The following is a 13,442-nucleotide window of genomic DNA, read 5'->3' on the forward strand; positions in this document are numbered from 1 at the left end:
TGTCCCCCGTTTCCGTCTTCAGACACATCTTCTGTTCTGTTCTGCAGTGTTCACGTCTCCTCGGACAGCCGGCAGCATCATCTTCTGTTTGTGTTGCAGACGTCCACGCCATGCTGCTGTCTGACGTGTTGGTCTTCCTGCAGGAGAAGGACCAGAAATATGTCTTTGCCTCGTTGGTAAGTGGTGCATTTAAAGACACACATTTTCCAGTCGGTGCATAATATCTGCTGCCATGGAGATGGAGTTTGATTCGGACCATCTTGTCCTCAGGACCAGCGCTCCACAGTCGTGTCTTTACACAGTCTGATAGTCAGAGAAGTGGCCAACGAGGAGCGAGGTCAGTCTTCTTTCTTTTCTCACCTTGTTGCGTTTGTTTTGTGATTTCCCTCTCCGTCTGTACGCAGCGTTACAGCTGCGCGTTCAGCTTGAACGTCGCTGCGGCTGGATTTTCAGACAATCTTGCTGTGTTCTAAATGACGTACTTCCCTCAGTACACTAACAAAGAGTGATCTTACTTGTGAGGACCTTATTTGTATAGAGCAGGAATTTTAACAGAGTAGTGTTGTTTCAAATCTGACAGGAAATAACTTCATCATGTGAACACGTCACCCTCCAAAAGCTTTAATTATTTTACCCAGAAATCAACGTGTTTTTGTGTCCTCTGTTTAACACTCAATAAACACACTGATTCTTCTGTCCAGGAACAGCTGCAGCTTCCTCTGACGCCTTAATCTGAAAATTCTTTATGACCCCGCCCCCTTCCTCTACGTAGCCAATATGGCGACACTTCTCTTTTGGACCGTTCTGAGTGATTCATCCTGGTACTTGTAGTGTTCGGATGTTTCTGTACTGACAGTGTGAACACACTGATGCACTCAGAGTAGAGAGAGTTAGTACACAAGTACAACATCTGGAACACAAGTACAACATCTGGAACACAGCATGTGACTCATCCACAGCGAACGGTGTCTGTATTGGTAAAAGTCAGTGACTCAGGTTGTGTCTCCTGCAGGTCTGTTTCTGATCACAGCTGGCATCGCGAAGCCAGAGATGGTGGAGGTGTTGGCCAGCAGCAAGGAGGAGCGCAACACGTGGAGGGCCATCGTGCTGGAGGCCATGCACTGCATGTGAGGAACAGACACACATCATGTTCAAAGATAGCGCACACTGGCAGGAAACACCGTTGTCCAGCGTGAACGTGCATCGAACTCTCAGGACTGAAAGCGAGCGGCGGTCGTGGTTACGATAGGATGTCGCCTCCTGTTGCTTCACAGTGGCTGAAAAGAAACTTGTTGATAGTGACGAGTATCCGGAGCCGTCCCTGTAAAGATGAGATGAATAGAGGCAGCTAAAACGTTCACAATATGAGTACAGCAGCACCGTGCTGTTAAATTCCACTGACCCGCGTCTTCTCCATGACGAAGGACGGTGTCCTCTCTCTCTGCTGCTGATGCTCACGTGCTCTTAGCTTGTCCCCACGAGAGATCGAAGCAGCAGCTCACTGACAACAGGACACTTAAAAAATAGAATTTGAAAATCACACTGCTGTTGTGTTTGTGTGCTGACAGAGAGAAAGACGAAGACGAAGGAGTCCCCAGTGAGACGGAAGAAGACAGGAGGCAGCAGGAAAACAGAGCGAAGGAGATCCGAGGTGACCGGCCTCCCTCTGTCGGACTGGACGGATGACGTCTTTGTGTTCACGTTGCTCATCCGTTCACGTGTCTTTCATTCCAGAGCTTCTCCGCAGGAAGGATGAGCAGATCGTCTCGTTATTGGAGGAGAAGGTCCACATCTTCAGAGAGCTGGGCGACTGTGGCCCCACGACCGACGACACAAACCCGCCGGTCAGGGAGCGGATGTTATTCAAGGCCACGCCTGATGATGTCACAAAGGGGGAGCCAATCATGACTGATGCCCTGAGAGAAGGTGAGAGGTGGTCTGAGGTGTTATCATATATTGTGTGTTTGTCAGAGATGACGTGTGTATGATATTGTCTCTCTCTCAGTGGAGGCCCTGCACGCTTTGGTGAGCAGCGGCGTCGGTGGAGCAGGCTGCAGTGCTGCCGGTGGCCTGACAGGGGGCGGTGTTGGACCGGTGTGTCTGCCCAGGCGAGCGGAGACGTTTGGAGGCTTTGACAGTCATCAGATGAACAGCAGCAAGAGTGAGACAAACACACGCACACACATACACACACGCTCCTTCCTCTGGTTACATATATCCGTTTTTAAACCTTGCAGTGTCTTTTGAGCTGACAGCAGGTATAATCCAGTCAGTTTTATCCCACCGGCTGGTTTCTGATCACCTGCTGTGTCAACACATGACTCACCTGTAAACCCCTTCAATCCTTCAGATGGAGAGAAGGAGGAGGGAGACGAGTCACTGGACCTCCGCAGGACTGAGTCAGACAGCGTGTTGAAGAAGGTGTGTGTGTGTGTGTTTGTGTGTCATGAACCTTTGCAGTTTGTATTTGTGTTATATCTTCTTACTCGTGACCCTTCACATGAATGTATTATTCATTTCTTTAAGACATTTTTACAACCAATGAATCAACAGTGAATCACCTCCTAAACAATTATCTGTCGGATCAGGAAGTCAGTTTCAGAACTACAGACTGTGTTAAAGTGATGAAAGAAGTGATCAGACGAGTGTTGAGAGACGCTGTGGTCCAGAGGACGTCCTTCCTGGAGTACACTCACATATAGTACTCTTACATGCTAGTACTCTGATATGTGGAGTACTTTGACATTTCTAGTATTTTTACACATTAGTACTTTTATGTTAGTACTCTTACATGTTCGTTGATACAAATTATTGATCTTCCGACTTTTAATCAGTTACCGTCAATAAAGTATTAATATGAACTTTGCGTGTGTGTGTGTGTGTGTGTGTGTGTGTGTGTGTGTGTCTCAGGGAGCTACTGCCAGCTTACAGATGATGCTGAAGAGGAACACTGAAGTAAGTGTGTGTGCTGCGTTCACTGACATCCTGTGATCACATCTGTGTTCTAAAACTGACATAAAACCACACCTCTACATAATCAATATGGCAGCAGCCATGGCAGGAAAAGCAGATGAGAGTGCAGGTAAAGTATTTAAAGACTCCACAAATGAAGAGAGAATCACTTCAGTCAGCAAAGATGTCGTTCTTCGAATGTGACACTGAAACATCGTTTCGTTGTTTAGCTGCAGGGTTACTGTAGTAACGTGTCTGATTTCTGACCTGGATGAAGTATTGAGTGAAAATCTACTCGTCTAAATCGAAAGTGAACCGGTCCAGGTCAGATGGATGCTGGGTCTTAAAATAGTTGAAACTGTACTGTACTGACTGTGTGCGATGCTGCGTTTCTCCAGCAGGTCCAGTACAGTGTGACACATCTTCACGGCCTGCTGGTTTCACTGCAGGTACCACAAACACACCTGCATGCCGTTTACAGTCAGTACAGAGATTTTGGGTCCAACGCTGTGTTCGCTCTTCCTCTCAAACCTCCGTCCTCTGCCCTCCAGGCTGTGGTGGTCCAGCAGGATTCGTTCATCGAGGACCAGAGGCAGGCCCTGAACGAGCGGCTCGCCACCAACTCCTCCAGACATTCATCCTCCTCCTCGCTCTCGTCCTCGTCGTCCTCCCGCCCCTCCTCCATCATCGAGCAGGAGAAACACAGGAGTCTGGAGAGGCAGCGACAGGAGGCGGCCAGCCTGCAGGTTAACTCTCACTGCTGCGTCCTCACCACTCAAGCTTCTTTTCACATCGTGAATCACGGCTGACACTCATCTCATTTGAAATATATCCTGTATACCTCACGCATGTTAATCCAGTACACAACGTCTTCCAGTCGAGATAATATCTCCTCACCTTTTGTGGTTTGTTTCAGAAACAGCAGGCTGCACACCAGGATGAAAAGAGGAGGAGAGAGAGGGAGTGGGAGTTCAAGGAGAAAGAACTGGCAGAACGGGATGAGAGGCTGAGGGAGGAGGAGGAGGAGACCAGGAGGAGGCGTCAGGAGCTGATGGAGGAGACGGAGATGATGCACAGGAGGAAAGAGGAGTACCAGAGAGAGCTGGAGAGGCTGAGGGAGGCACAGAGAAGGCTGGAGAGAGACAAGGAGGCTCTGAGGAGAGACACCGAGAGGCTGGACGCGAGGAGGGACCAGGTCAGAGTCCGGGGGAGCTTCTCCTGTGAAGAGTCCATTTATGAAGCAAGCAGCTGCACTAGGCTTTGAATAGAAGCCAGGGCTCAAGATAAGGCAGTCCCTCCAGCATGAGGTTTTTTTGTGATTGTTGCGATCATAAATGTTTGATTTTGCGGCAGATTTTCAAAAAAATGTTGGTGTAATTTTCTCAGTTTAAAGTTGAGCTCTTTGCTGGAATTAGAAAAAGTTGTAAATCGAGAAAGAAAAATGTGATTTTTTTTTTTTTTTTTAAACACTACTTAAAAAAGGAATAAATATGTAATCACTACCTGTGATAATGATCATGCTGCACATCACAAATATTTTAGCTCAAATTTATTGAATTTAGAAAACAATTGGGCTAAAAGTTGCAAAAAAAGATCCTGAAAGTGCCGCAGCTTTCCAGAACAGACGGTCTGTGACTGTAACATAGAAACAACGACTACATCAGCTGACAAATTAAGAGCTTTAGATGCTGTTTAATTTGTTAATTCAACACATAGACCTGCCGGATGCACGAAAACAAAGTGCAATCTCACAACTTAACGTGTGTATAAAACTATTTTAACATTCAGTAATATGTAATCACTTCCATTGACCACATTTCTCACAAACTCCGTCGTTTCCGTGAGAAGAGCCTTTCTGATTGTAAATGAGGAGTTATCTTTGTTAATAAAGTGAGTTTTGTTTTAAAAGACTTACTTTATGGCTTTAATACTTTCAGCACAGCTTCTGCTGACGACATTTTTTGCTGAAAAATCACAGGAATTAAAAAAAAATTGCCAGCTCCCGCAAATATAGTTTGCTTGAATTTGCATTAATTATTGCAATATTGCAAGGTTTGATTTCCTGGAGGGACTGATAAGGGGATGATATTAGTACAGGTTCAGGTCTTCTACACACACACACACACACACATTGACATAGTCCACACGATGAGAAGCCGTTTGGGCAACAGTGAGAGGAGTCGGGCTCACACACCTCCCATGTCGTGTACCCATCTAAAAACAGCGGGGAGGGTGGAGAAGGCTGTTGCAGCAGAATGTCATATCTATCGAAGATAAACTGTTTATTTCCGACACACTTCATAAGGTTGTGTCTGTGTGTAGAGAATCAGACTGTAGAACTGTGGAGGATTAAATCTCAGTGAGGGATGGAGAGAATTATCCTCAGATGTTGTTGACAATCCACTTCATTTTGTTTCATTCAGTTTTTGTCATCAGGGTTTTAATGCTGGTCAGTCGTGGCCGGAGGCAGAATGCTGTCAGGTGGTCCGTTATGATGAGGACAGCCGGTTTAACTCGGTTACAGCAGGGCAGCCTCACTGCCCGGAACAACAGACGAGGCCCAGACCCAGTGTGTTTCAGGAAGTACAGCGTTTGTCTGTAAGGACAAAATAAATCCTGAAGACATGACTTCTGAATTACTGCAGTTCATGATATTAATGATCGCTACGGGACAATATTGAAACCTCAGCGGTGGATTGTGCAAAGTTTTCAAGACACACAGAGCCATGACAGCCATATTGATGAGAAATAGGGCAGGTTGAAACAAACTAGAATTTCCTTTGATTCTTTCTCACATCGCTTTGTATTATTTTTGATTGTTCCAGTCAGAGCAGCTTCGGATGTTGCAGCGGACTCCTTCCACCACCTCAGAAGACTCGCTGAGGTTCCACAGCTCCGGATCTCTGGAAGAAGCAGCAGAGCAGCAAAAAGAGGTAAAAAAAAATAAATAAATAAAAATAAGTCCTCCACATGTGTTTGGTGCAGTTCAGTAGGCTGTCCCAATACAACTCTTAAGTTTGTGACTGTGCTGCAGGTGGAGCTGTCTTCCTCTGCCCCGGCCAAAGAGTCCTTCCTCCGCATCGGTTCCAAGAGAATGGGCAAGAACTTCAACCCCTTCTTCTCTTCCTCCTCCTCCTCGAAGCTTCAGGGTGCAGAGAAGGAGTCCCAGCTCCCCACCAAACTGCTCCAACTGGCCAAACCCAAAGAGAAGAAAGACAAGAAGAAGAAAGGAAAAGGAGGGGAGAAGACACAGACAGGTGCACTTTCTATCTCTTTTAGTGTAACAGATTAAAAGATTATTTTTTTTCCTTCCAGCTGTTGCTCCTCATTTGTTTGGCGCGATATAAATAAAAGTGACTTAAAATTTTCTTAATGTGAAAATGGGCACCTTTACGTGGTGGAGGGGTTGGAGTGTCTAGGTGATGCGGTGAGCTGTGTTGTCGGAAGAATCAGCCCCAGGCAGGTTCTTCCAAGGCAAATTGGTCCCAGAGGAGAGGCCCGACTCAGAGTGGTTCAACATAAGCAGCCGGCGGACTGAAGCCACCTCGCTCAGAATCGGGAAACCAGGCCACCCTCGTGGAGCCACACCTGGGAGGGGAGCTCGCCAGCGAGTGTCTGGTGTCTGGGCCTTTGCTCCGGGCTCCGGTCAGGTTCACCCCAAACAGGCAACATGGTGCCACCATTGCAAGCCGGGTGGCAGACCAGGCCGGGGGCCCAAACAATCCGATCGCCGGCGGTAAAGACTAGTTCTAGGGACGTCACCTTGCTAGCAGGGAAAGAGCCGAAGCTGGTGCGGGCGGTGGAGCGGTATCAGCGGTCCCATTTTGAAAAACAGGGGACTGGAGAGTGTGCTACAACTGTCGGGGTATCACACTACTTAGCCTCCCGGGGAAAGCTTATGCCAGGGTGCTGGGAAGGAGGCTGCGACGACTGTCGGACATCCGATTCAGGAGGAACAGATTCCTTCCTGCAGAACGGTGGAACAACTCTTTACCCTCTTTACAAGAGAGGTCGTGAGTTCGCCCGTCCGGCCTATGACCGGGTCCCTTGGGGGGGATTTGGGGTGGGGGTGTGTGTGTGTGCGTGACCTTCATGGACCGGATCACTAGGCATAGCAGGGGGAGGAGGATATCAGGTTTGGGGGTCTCAGGATGGCGTCCTGTTGGCCTCATCAGACCGTGACCTTCATCATCCACTGGGGTGGTCTGCAGACGAATTTGAAGCAGCTGGGATGCGGGTCGGCACCTCCAAGTCTGAGGCCGCGATGCTCTGCCTGAAACCGGTGGAATGCTGTCTTTGGATGTATGACCTGTTTACGAGTGAGGGTAAGAAGGAGCGTGAGATTGACAGGCAGACCGGTGTGGCGTCAGCAGTAAAGCCTGCACCAAACCGGTTTGGATCGAGCCACTCTTACGTCTGTGAGGTGAATGCTGAACGGCACTACGTCAGGCTATGCTTAGCTTAGCTTAGCTTAGCTTTGCATAAAAACTGGAAACGGGGGGATGCAGCTAGCTCAGCTCTGTCCAAAGGTAAACAAACCCACCTACCTGCAGAAAGCTCACTTAATATGTACTGAATCTGTTTGTGTACGTATTTACATGCCGGACTATTTGTTGGCTAATTATTATTTCTTTCTCTGTGTTTCTTTTCAGAAAATAAATGTACAGTGATGTTGGATCCTCAGAATGAGGGAGACATCTTCTTCTGCTGACAATCTGATTAAGGCACATGAACTTCTGACCAGACGATCGGCCAGTGCAGCGAGCGAGACCCAGGGTGTCTCTTAACTTTCTCTTTGGATGGAAAAGGAGACGTACACAGTCCGTCTGCTGGACACTGTCCCCACCATCGTGGATGAGAGGCCAGCTCACGATCACAGACCGACTCACCTGAAAGTGTCCCAGCGGTAAAAAAAAAAAAACGTCCTCCGGAGACACCAGGTGAAGTCCCGTCGAGCCGATACGTGGGCGTTAATCAACAAGTGTGCCAAGAATACCCCGACAACCTTCCAGCAGTTAGAGATGTGGTAGAAAGCCAAGAAGCATCAAACAAGAACTGTAAGTCCGACAGACGTCAGACGTGGTGCTTCAAATCAGATCTCCGCTCTTCTAACTGTAGCTTTAACATGAACTCATACCAAGTGCCATTTCTTTCACGTATTTCTGATGACTGATTACTTTGAATTGCGGGTTGTGATCACGACTCCTGAGTTTCTGCAAACGGTTTCACAGTCCGTGTCCTCGGCGGAGCAACTCGAGGAATCAAACGTATGACGCGTGTCTCTGCATTTGCTTTAACGCCAGATTTTTTTAACTGACAGAGAAGACAAACGAGGGAGTAACAGATACCACTGGACACGGTGTTTGCTTACAACAGGCAGTAAGCCCTGGAGCGGTCCACTGTTTCTCACTGTCCACACAGCGTTGCTGAGGTCAGCGTTCATCAAGTCCTACAGACTTCCAGACACAATCAGTTCAAGTCAATGTCTCCAGAAAGAGGAAAATCAATCTATATATATATTCCAGGGATGGGTCATGATGATCCAATTTTCAAATAGTCATTAAATCATCCAAAAAAAATCTTGCTTTTAAAATATATTTTGCCTTTGTTTTTACTAGCGCCTGGTTTAAATGCATAACTACTGCCAGAGGGTGGCGGTAAGACAACAAAATGAGGAGAGGACGAACACGTTAACTACCAGGCACCGGTAAAACACGTGTACGTTCCAATTCCTGCGCTTCCAGACTGTTTAGTGTTGCAGAAAAAAAAGATTCAGTATGTCCCAGTGCACAGTGTGTGAAATGCAGTACGCCAAAAGTACCAGGATGTACCACGACATCCGGTCGCATTTTACAGCCTGCAGGCCGGCATGCTTCTCTGGCTGCTCTGCATGTGATGCGTCGCGTCGACTGAGCTGCAGAGAGAGTTGGTGGCGCTGATGCTCCGCCAGGTGGCAATTCACAAAAGGAAGAAGAAGAGACATTAAAAAGAAGCGTTCTCGTAGTAAATCGCATCCTTTTTCCTTTTAGTTCAAATGCCGCGCTACAGATCGCAACAGATAGGACCGAGAGGGTCAAAGGTCAAGGAGCATTTTTTGTGATGAAGTAGTATGTCCCAGCTGTATACACGCACGCAACCGTACATACTTTGGGACTGTAGCTGCAGAGTAAAAAAAGACGGTGTGCTCACGTGTGTCTCTGTGTGTACAAACAGCAGAAACACAAAAGAAAAACAAGAAAACAAACACACATTTCATAAATCTACCACAGCTCTGGAAACACTTATGTGAGAGCGAAGCACCGAGCGAAGTCCATCCGCAGATCGACAGTCAGTGGCCAGACGAAGTAAGTTTGATGTTGGACGTTGTGCCGAGAGGAGCGGATTCGCACTGACACTGAAAGCATCTGTGATTCAGTGCACTTCCTCTCCTTTCACTCTCACCGTTAGTTCTCCGGTCTCCTGAGTCGGAAACAAAGCGTTTCCCATCAGAGTTCCTTCAGCAGCATCGTGTTTGTGAGTGTTTCCAGTCTCACGCAGCCTCACAGCAACGTCACGTTGTATTGTACGTTAAAGTAACACACGCATATCGATAAGATTTTGATGGTATACGGACTCGTAACAAGGAGATCGGCTTCTTCTTGCACTGTGTAATTTGTACAATGTAGACGTCGACGGAGGAAGAAGAAGGAAGAAGAGGTGATAATGATGGAGAAGAGTAAATCTTGAACTGGCTTTTTTTGTCACCGGTAAGAGCTTCGTGAAGTAAAAGGCTGCGAGACAAACGCCGAGCCGTCAGTCTTGCTGTTAGAGTCGGTGTCTCCGGGCGACGATAGGAAACCTGCTCGTCCCGGCAACGAGGGCTCCTGCATCGGATGCCTTTCCGCAGGGAATCCAGGTTTTGGAGGTTCATTTAGTGCACTCGCTGTAATTTGTCTTCTTGCCTCCCGTTGTACTCTGACTTGACACGAGTGTGCAGCACAGGCGCTGGTTTGCCTTGACATTTTGGGTTTTTGTGTACTCACCACTCATGCATGGCCTGCTGCTCAGCAAGAGTCGCATGATGTTGCTCTACCAGAACATAAATCAGACTAATATGTAATTATACATCAGTGTTTCTCTGCTCCAGCCTAACAAACCTGATGTGTAGATCAAGTTTTGGGTTTTGGGGGTTTTACGACAGCGCCCCCAGCCTGTGCATTAACCAGGAAGGGCGGAGACACTAACTGACTAAAAAAAAGAGCCACAGACTTAGAACAAGGTGCTTTAGCTTTCTTAATGTCTCCTTCTCCTCAACACACGGACTCGTCCGTTGCCACGTCTCGGCTGTTTCTTTCAGGTGGAGCTCTACCGGGGTGCCACGCACCACCAATGTCAGTTTTAAGCTACGTAGCCGATTAGCTCGTTAGCACCAGCACACTGGACATGGACTGGACGTCATGTGGGACAGGTCAACTCATGCAGCCAGGATTTTTACACACTCAGCAGCACCGGTGAGACAGGCGTGAGGAGCATTTCGGACTGTTTCCCTTCCTTAAAATAGTGCCATAACTACAATATTCAGTTGGACTGAAATATATATAGATGTACCCCCCACCCCACCCACCAACACACACACACACACACACACACCACAGCAGCGATATGTTGTAAAATTGATCAGAAAAACCCAAGATGTTATTAATTTATTACATCGGTTCTGTTCGTGCGTTTGCCACAAATACTCTTCTGAACATGCTTTAAAATTTGGAATGTTTTATTTTGAAACTTTAAGACCAAATACGTAAACCAAATATCACCCTCACGAAACAACACCAGTGGTGTTGTTTTGTATTTTCTTCTAACTAAAGGCACGAGTGAGGTTTTCTCAGCAGAAATCACAGCGCTGCTGTGGAGGACATCAGTTTTAACGCCAAACAACGCGCACCAGCGTCACCCTCAGAGAACCGGGTGACCTCCACCCTTCAGTCCAGTACAAACCTCAACAAACCTTCATTTTAATGAGCTCAAGTGAGTTTTGGTGAGAGAGCGTCCGTTCTCTGTCGTGTTTCCCGCTCTGTCACACAGTTCGCTGCACAATCTTACGAATTCGGATCCCTCGACCAAAATACGCCTCCGATCATTGAGCCCAGGAGGAAGTGAAGTTTTGCTTTCTCTCCTCCCCTCTGCATTTCTTCTGACACCATTCAGATGGAATTGCACCCACATTAGGCCTCACAGTTTTGTCACTGAATGTCAGAGCTTGTTGAAATGTATTTGTACTAAAAAACCCAAGGTACAAAAAAAAAATCATTTTTCTCATTTTATGTACAAAGGAAAAAAAAAAAAAAAAAAAGGGCAAAGCAACACATTTTGTAAATATGTTTTATGTACAAATTTGAGCTTCCAAAGTATTGATGACTGTGGATTTTTTTTGTTTAGTTGGATGGTTTTTAATAAATGATAAAGCTTTATTTATCTGTCCTCTTCCTGATTTGGAAATGTACAGTAATTTTCTCCCTTCAATAAATAACGATGCCGTTTTATCATGTGATGCGTGTTGTGTGGCTCTTTTAATCTGGAGGCGGTTCAAACTTTATGACTGACTCCACACTGAGTCGTCTGTGGCGTCTCATTACAAAATACAGCAATGGAACAACACTACAAGTAAAAGTGCCATTGTCCCCTGTCACCACTCTGTCTTTTATCTTTGGACACTCGTGGAAGTGTGGCGGGTTATCAGCTGCTTCCTTTGACTCTGAATTTTCTGATCTAATAATCGAGTGTGTTAATGTGAAAGAGGAGTTATTAATTATCAGAATCACAAACAGTATACGGGACATGTAATATAGATAATAATTTGTGTGTGCATAATGGATGTAATTAGCAGGTTTTGATCTGATTGGCTGAGGGCAACCTGCTCTGGAAGTCTTGCTGTGTGGTACAGGTTGATCATGGTGATTGACTGTTTAAAGGAATCAGTTTCATGAGACAAAACAAGTTGTCACAACTCATCTTTGGTTTTCTTCTCCTCTCATTTATGTTTGTTTCCTGTTTTTCTTGGAAACTCATCTTGCCCCTCGTTTCAGGTGTCATTGCTTCCTGTCCTCATCTTCCCACCTTTGTGATTACCTTCCCCGACCCTCCGTTCAGTTATCTGAACCATTAAAACCCAGCTCGAAAACGGATCATTTAACAATGCTTTGACCAAATGTATTAAATAGACTTAAACTTGAAATTGACGCCCTTTGATCCTCATCAATTATTGTCCTAATTAAGATATTCAACCATGCCCGCTCAATGCAGTGTTATGTAATTCTTTTTTTGGCCCCTAAAGTAAAGGCCTGTTGGTTGAACTGAGAGGAACAGTTTAAGGAGGGCACCTCAGGCTTATTATTTAAAGCCGATCTTGAGTACACCATTAAACAGATTCACAGGAGCAGCAAAATGTTTGTTGAAAGTAGAAAATCTCTGGTGTCCCATGATCGTTAAAGATAGCATATTGATTTTAGTTTACAGTAACTGCTTTCCAGGATTTTGATGGATTTGTAAAAGAGCCGGAGAATAATTCTCTGTAAAAGAAAATATTGACTTTTGCTTTTCTCAAGGAGTTAATGGGCTGTTTTCCGGTAGGCCTCACCAGAGCCCAGCTGCTGTCAATCACCTTGAACATCACTGATAACTGGAGAGCCAGGGGCTTGATCAATCTTTCACCCTCAACTTTTTTTTTTTTTTTTAAGTTGCATAGCAAGTAATGAATTTGTAAAATATTCCAATGACAACTGCCCATCTGGTATTGCACAGAGGAAAAGACAACCCAGAGCTTTCCTTTCTTGCAATAAATCCAACCCCAAACCCTTTCAGACGCAGTCATTTTGTCCTTATTGGACAGAATCAAATCTTTCAAGGCAGAATTTGAGGGATCCTTCAGATGAGCTCTGGTTGGCTCATCTATCAACTGGGACAGATTGAGATTTTTAGACTGAATCACTGTCAACCAATTCAAATCAAAGGCTCCTATAAAACCAGCAGCTCTGAGCAAGTCAGCTCATTTCTTATTTGCACTACAGAGACAGCTGGAGATGCTCTGTATGTACCCACCATGTCAACTGAATGTTTTAAGTTTCCTTCGATAAATCCAAAAGAACTAAATACAGTTGCAGCATTTAAACCAGCCGCAGATAAACTTCAGTTTCACCAGCCCTTCTTCCGACTCTGTTTAAAACCCGGATATTGCTGCCAATGATACAACAATTCTCAGGGGAACTGATTTGATTTGATGGCACAGATTTCTGATATTTAAATACAGTAGGCCGTGCCTGGATTTGAAAGCATGCGGGTTCAGAAATACTTTTTTTAGACTCACAGCAGGGATTTACTGTCACGAAAGTTGAGACCGTGAATACCTTGCAGAAGTGCAGGGTGTGTTCCACTGTGCATCGATGAAAGACGAGATCTTGCATAATGACGGCCGTCATGTTTGAAAAGATCCCTCCTGCTTTTGAAATGCATGA

General features: G+C 46.0%; 1 protein-coding gene across 2 annotated transcripts in view; it reads left to right on the forward strand.

Annotated features, from left to right (window-relative positions):
• LOC138205766 (A-kinase anchor protein 13-like) overlaps window positions 1-11,482 on the forward strand; it is a 67,982-nt gene extending 56,500 nt beyond the window's left edge. For both annotated transcript variants that reach the window (XM_069161982.1, XM_069161983.1), the window contains exons 34-47: window positions 100-176; window positions 271-337; window positions 1,013-1,127; window positions 1,569-1,651; window positions 1,735-1,926; window positions 2,006-2,161; window positions 2,351-2,421; window positions 2,911-2,955; window positions 3,351-3,401; window positions 3,504-3,698; window positions 3,869-4,147; window positions 5,778-5,885; window positions 5,987-6,209; window positions 7,605-11,482. In XM_069161982.1, coding sequence (XP_069018083.1) covers window positions 100-176; window positions 271-337; window positions 1,013-1,127; window positions 1,569-1,651; window positions 1,735-1,926; window positions 2,006-2,161; window positions 2,351-2,421; window positions 2,911-2,955; window positions 3,351-3,401; window positions 3,504-3,698; window positions 3,869-4,147; window positions 5,778-5,885; window positions 5,987-6,209; window positions 7,605-7,663 — 1,721 coding nt within the window. In that variant the 3' untranslated portion in view covers window positions 7,664-11,482. The remainder of the gene's footprint in view (window positions 1-99; window positions 177-270; window positions 338-1,012; window positions 1,128-1,568; window positions 1,652-1,734; window positions 1,927-2,005; window positions 2,162-2,350; window positions 2,422-2,910; window positions 2,956-3,350; window positions 3,402-3,503; window positions 3,699-3,868; window positions 4,148-5,777; window positions 5,886-5,986; window positions 6,210-7,604) is intronic.
• Window positions 11,483-13,442: the final 1,960 nt, after the last annotated feature.

This window comes from Embiotoca jacksoni, unplaced genomic scaffold (assembly GCF_022577435.1).
Source record: "Embiotoca jacksoni isolate LCO1_2020_lvr unplaced genomic scaffold, fEmbJac1.0.p SCAF_3, whole genome shotgun sequence".
Taxonomy (NCBI): domain Eukaryota; kingdom Metazoa; phylum Chordata; class Actinopteri; family Embiotocidae; genus Embiotoca; species Embiotoca jacksoni.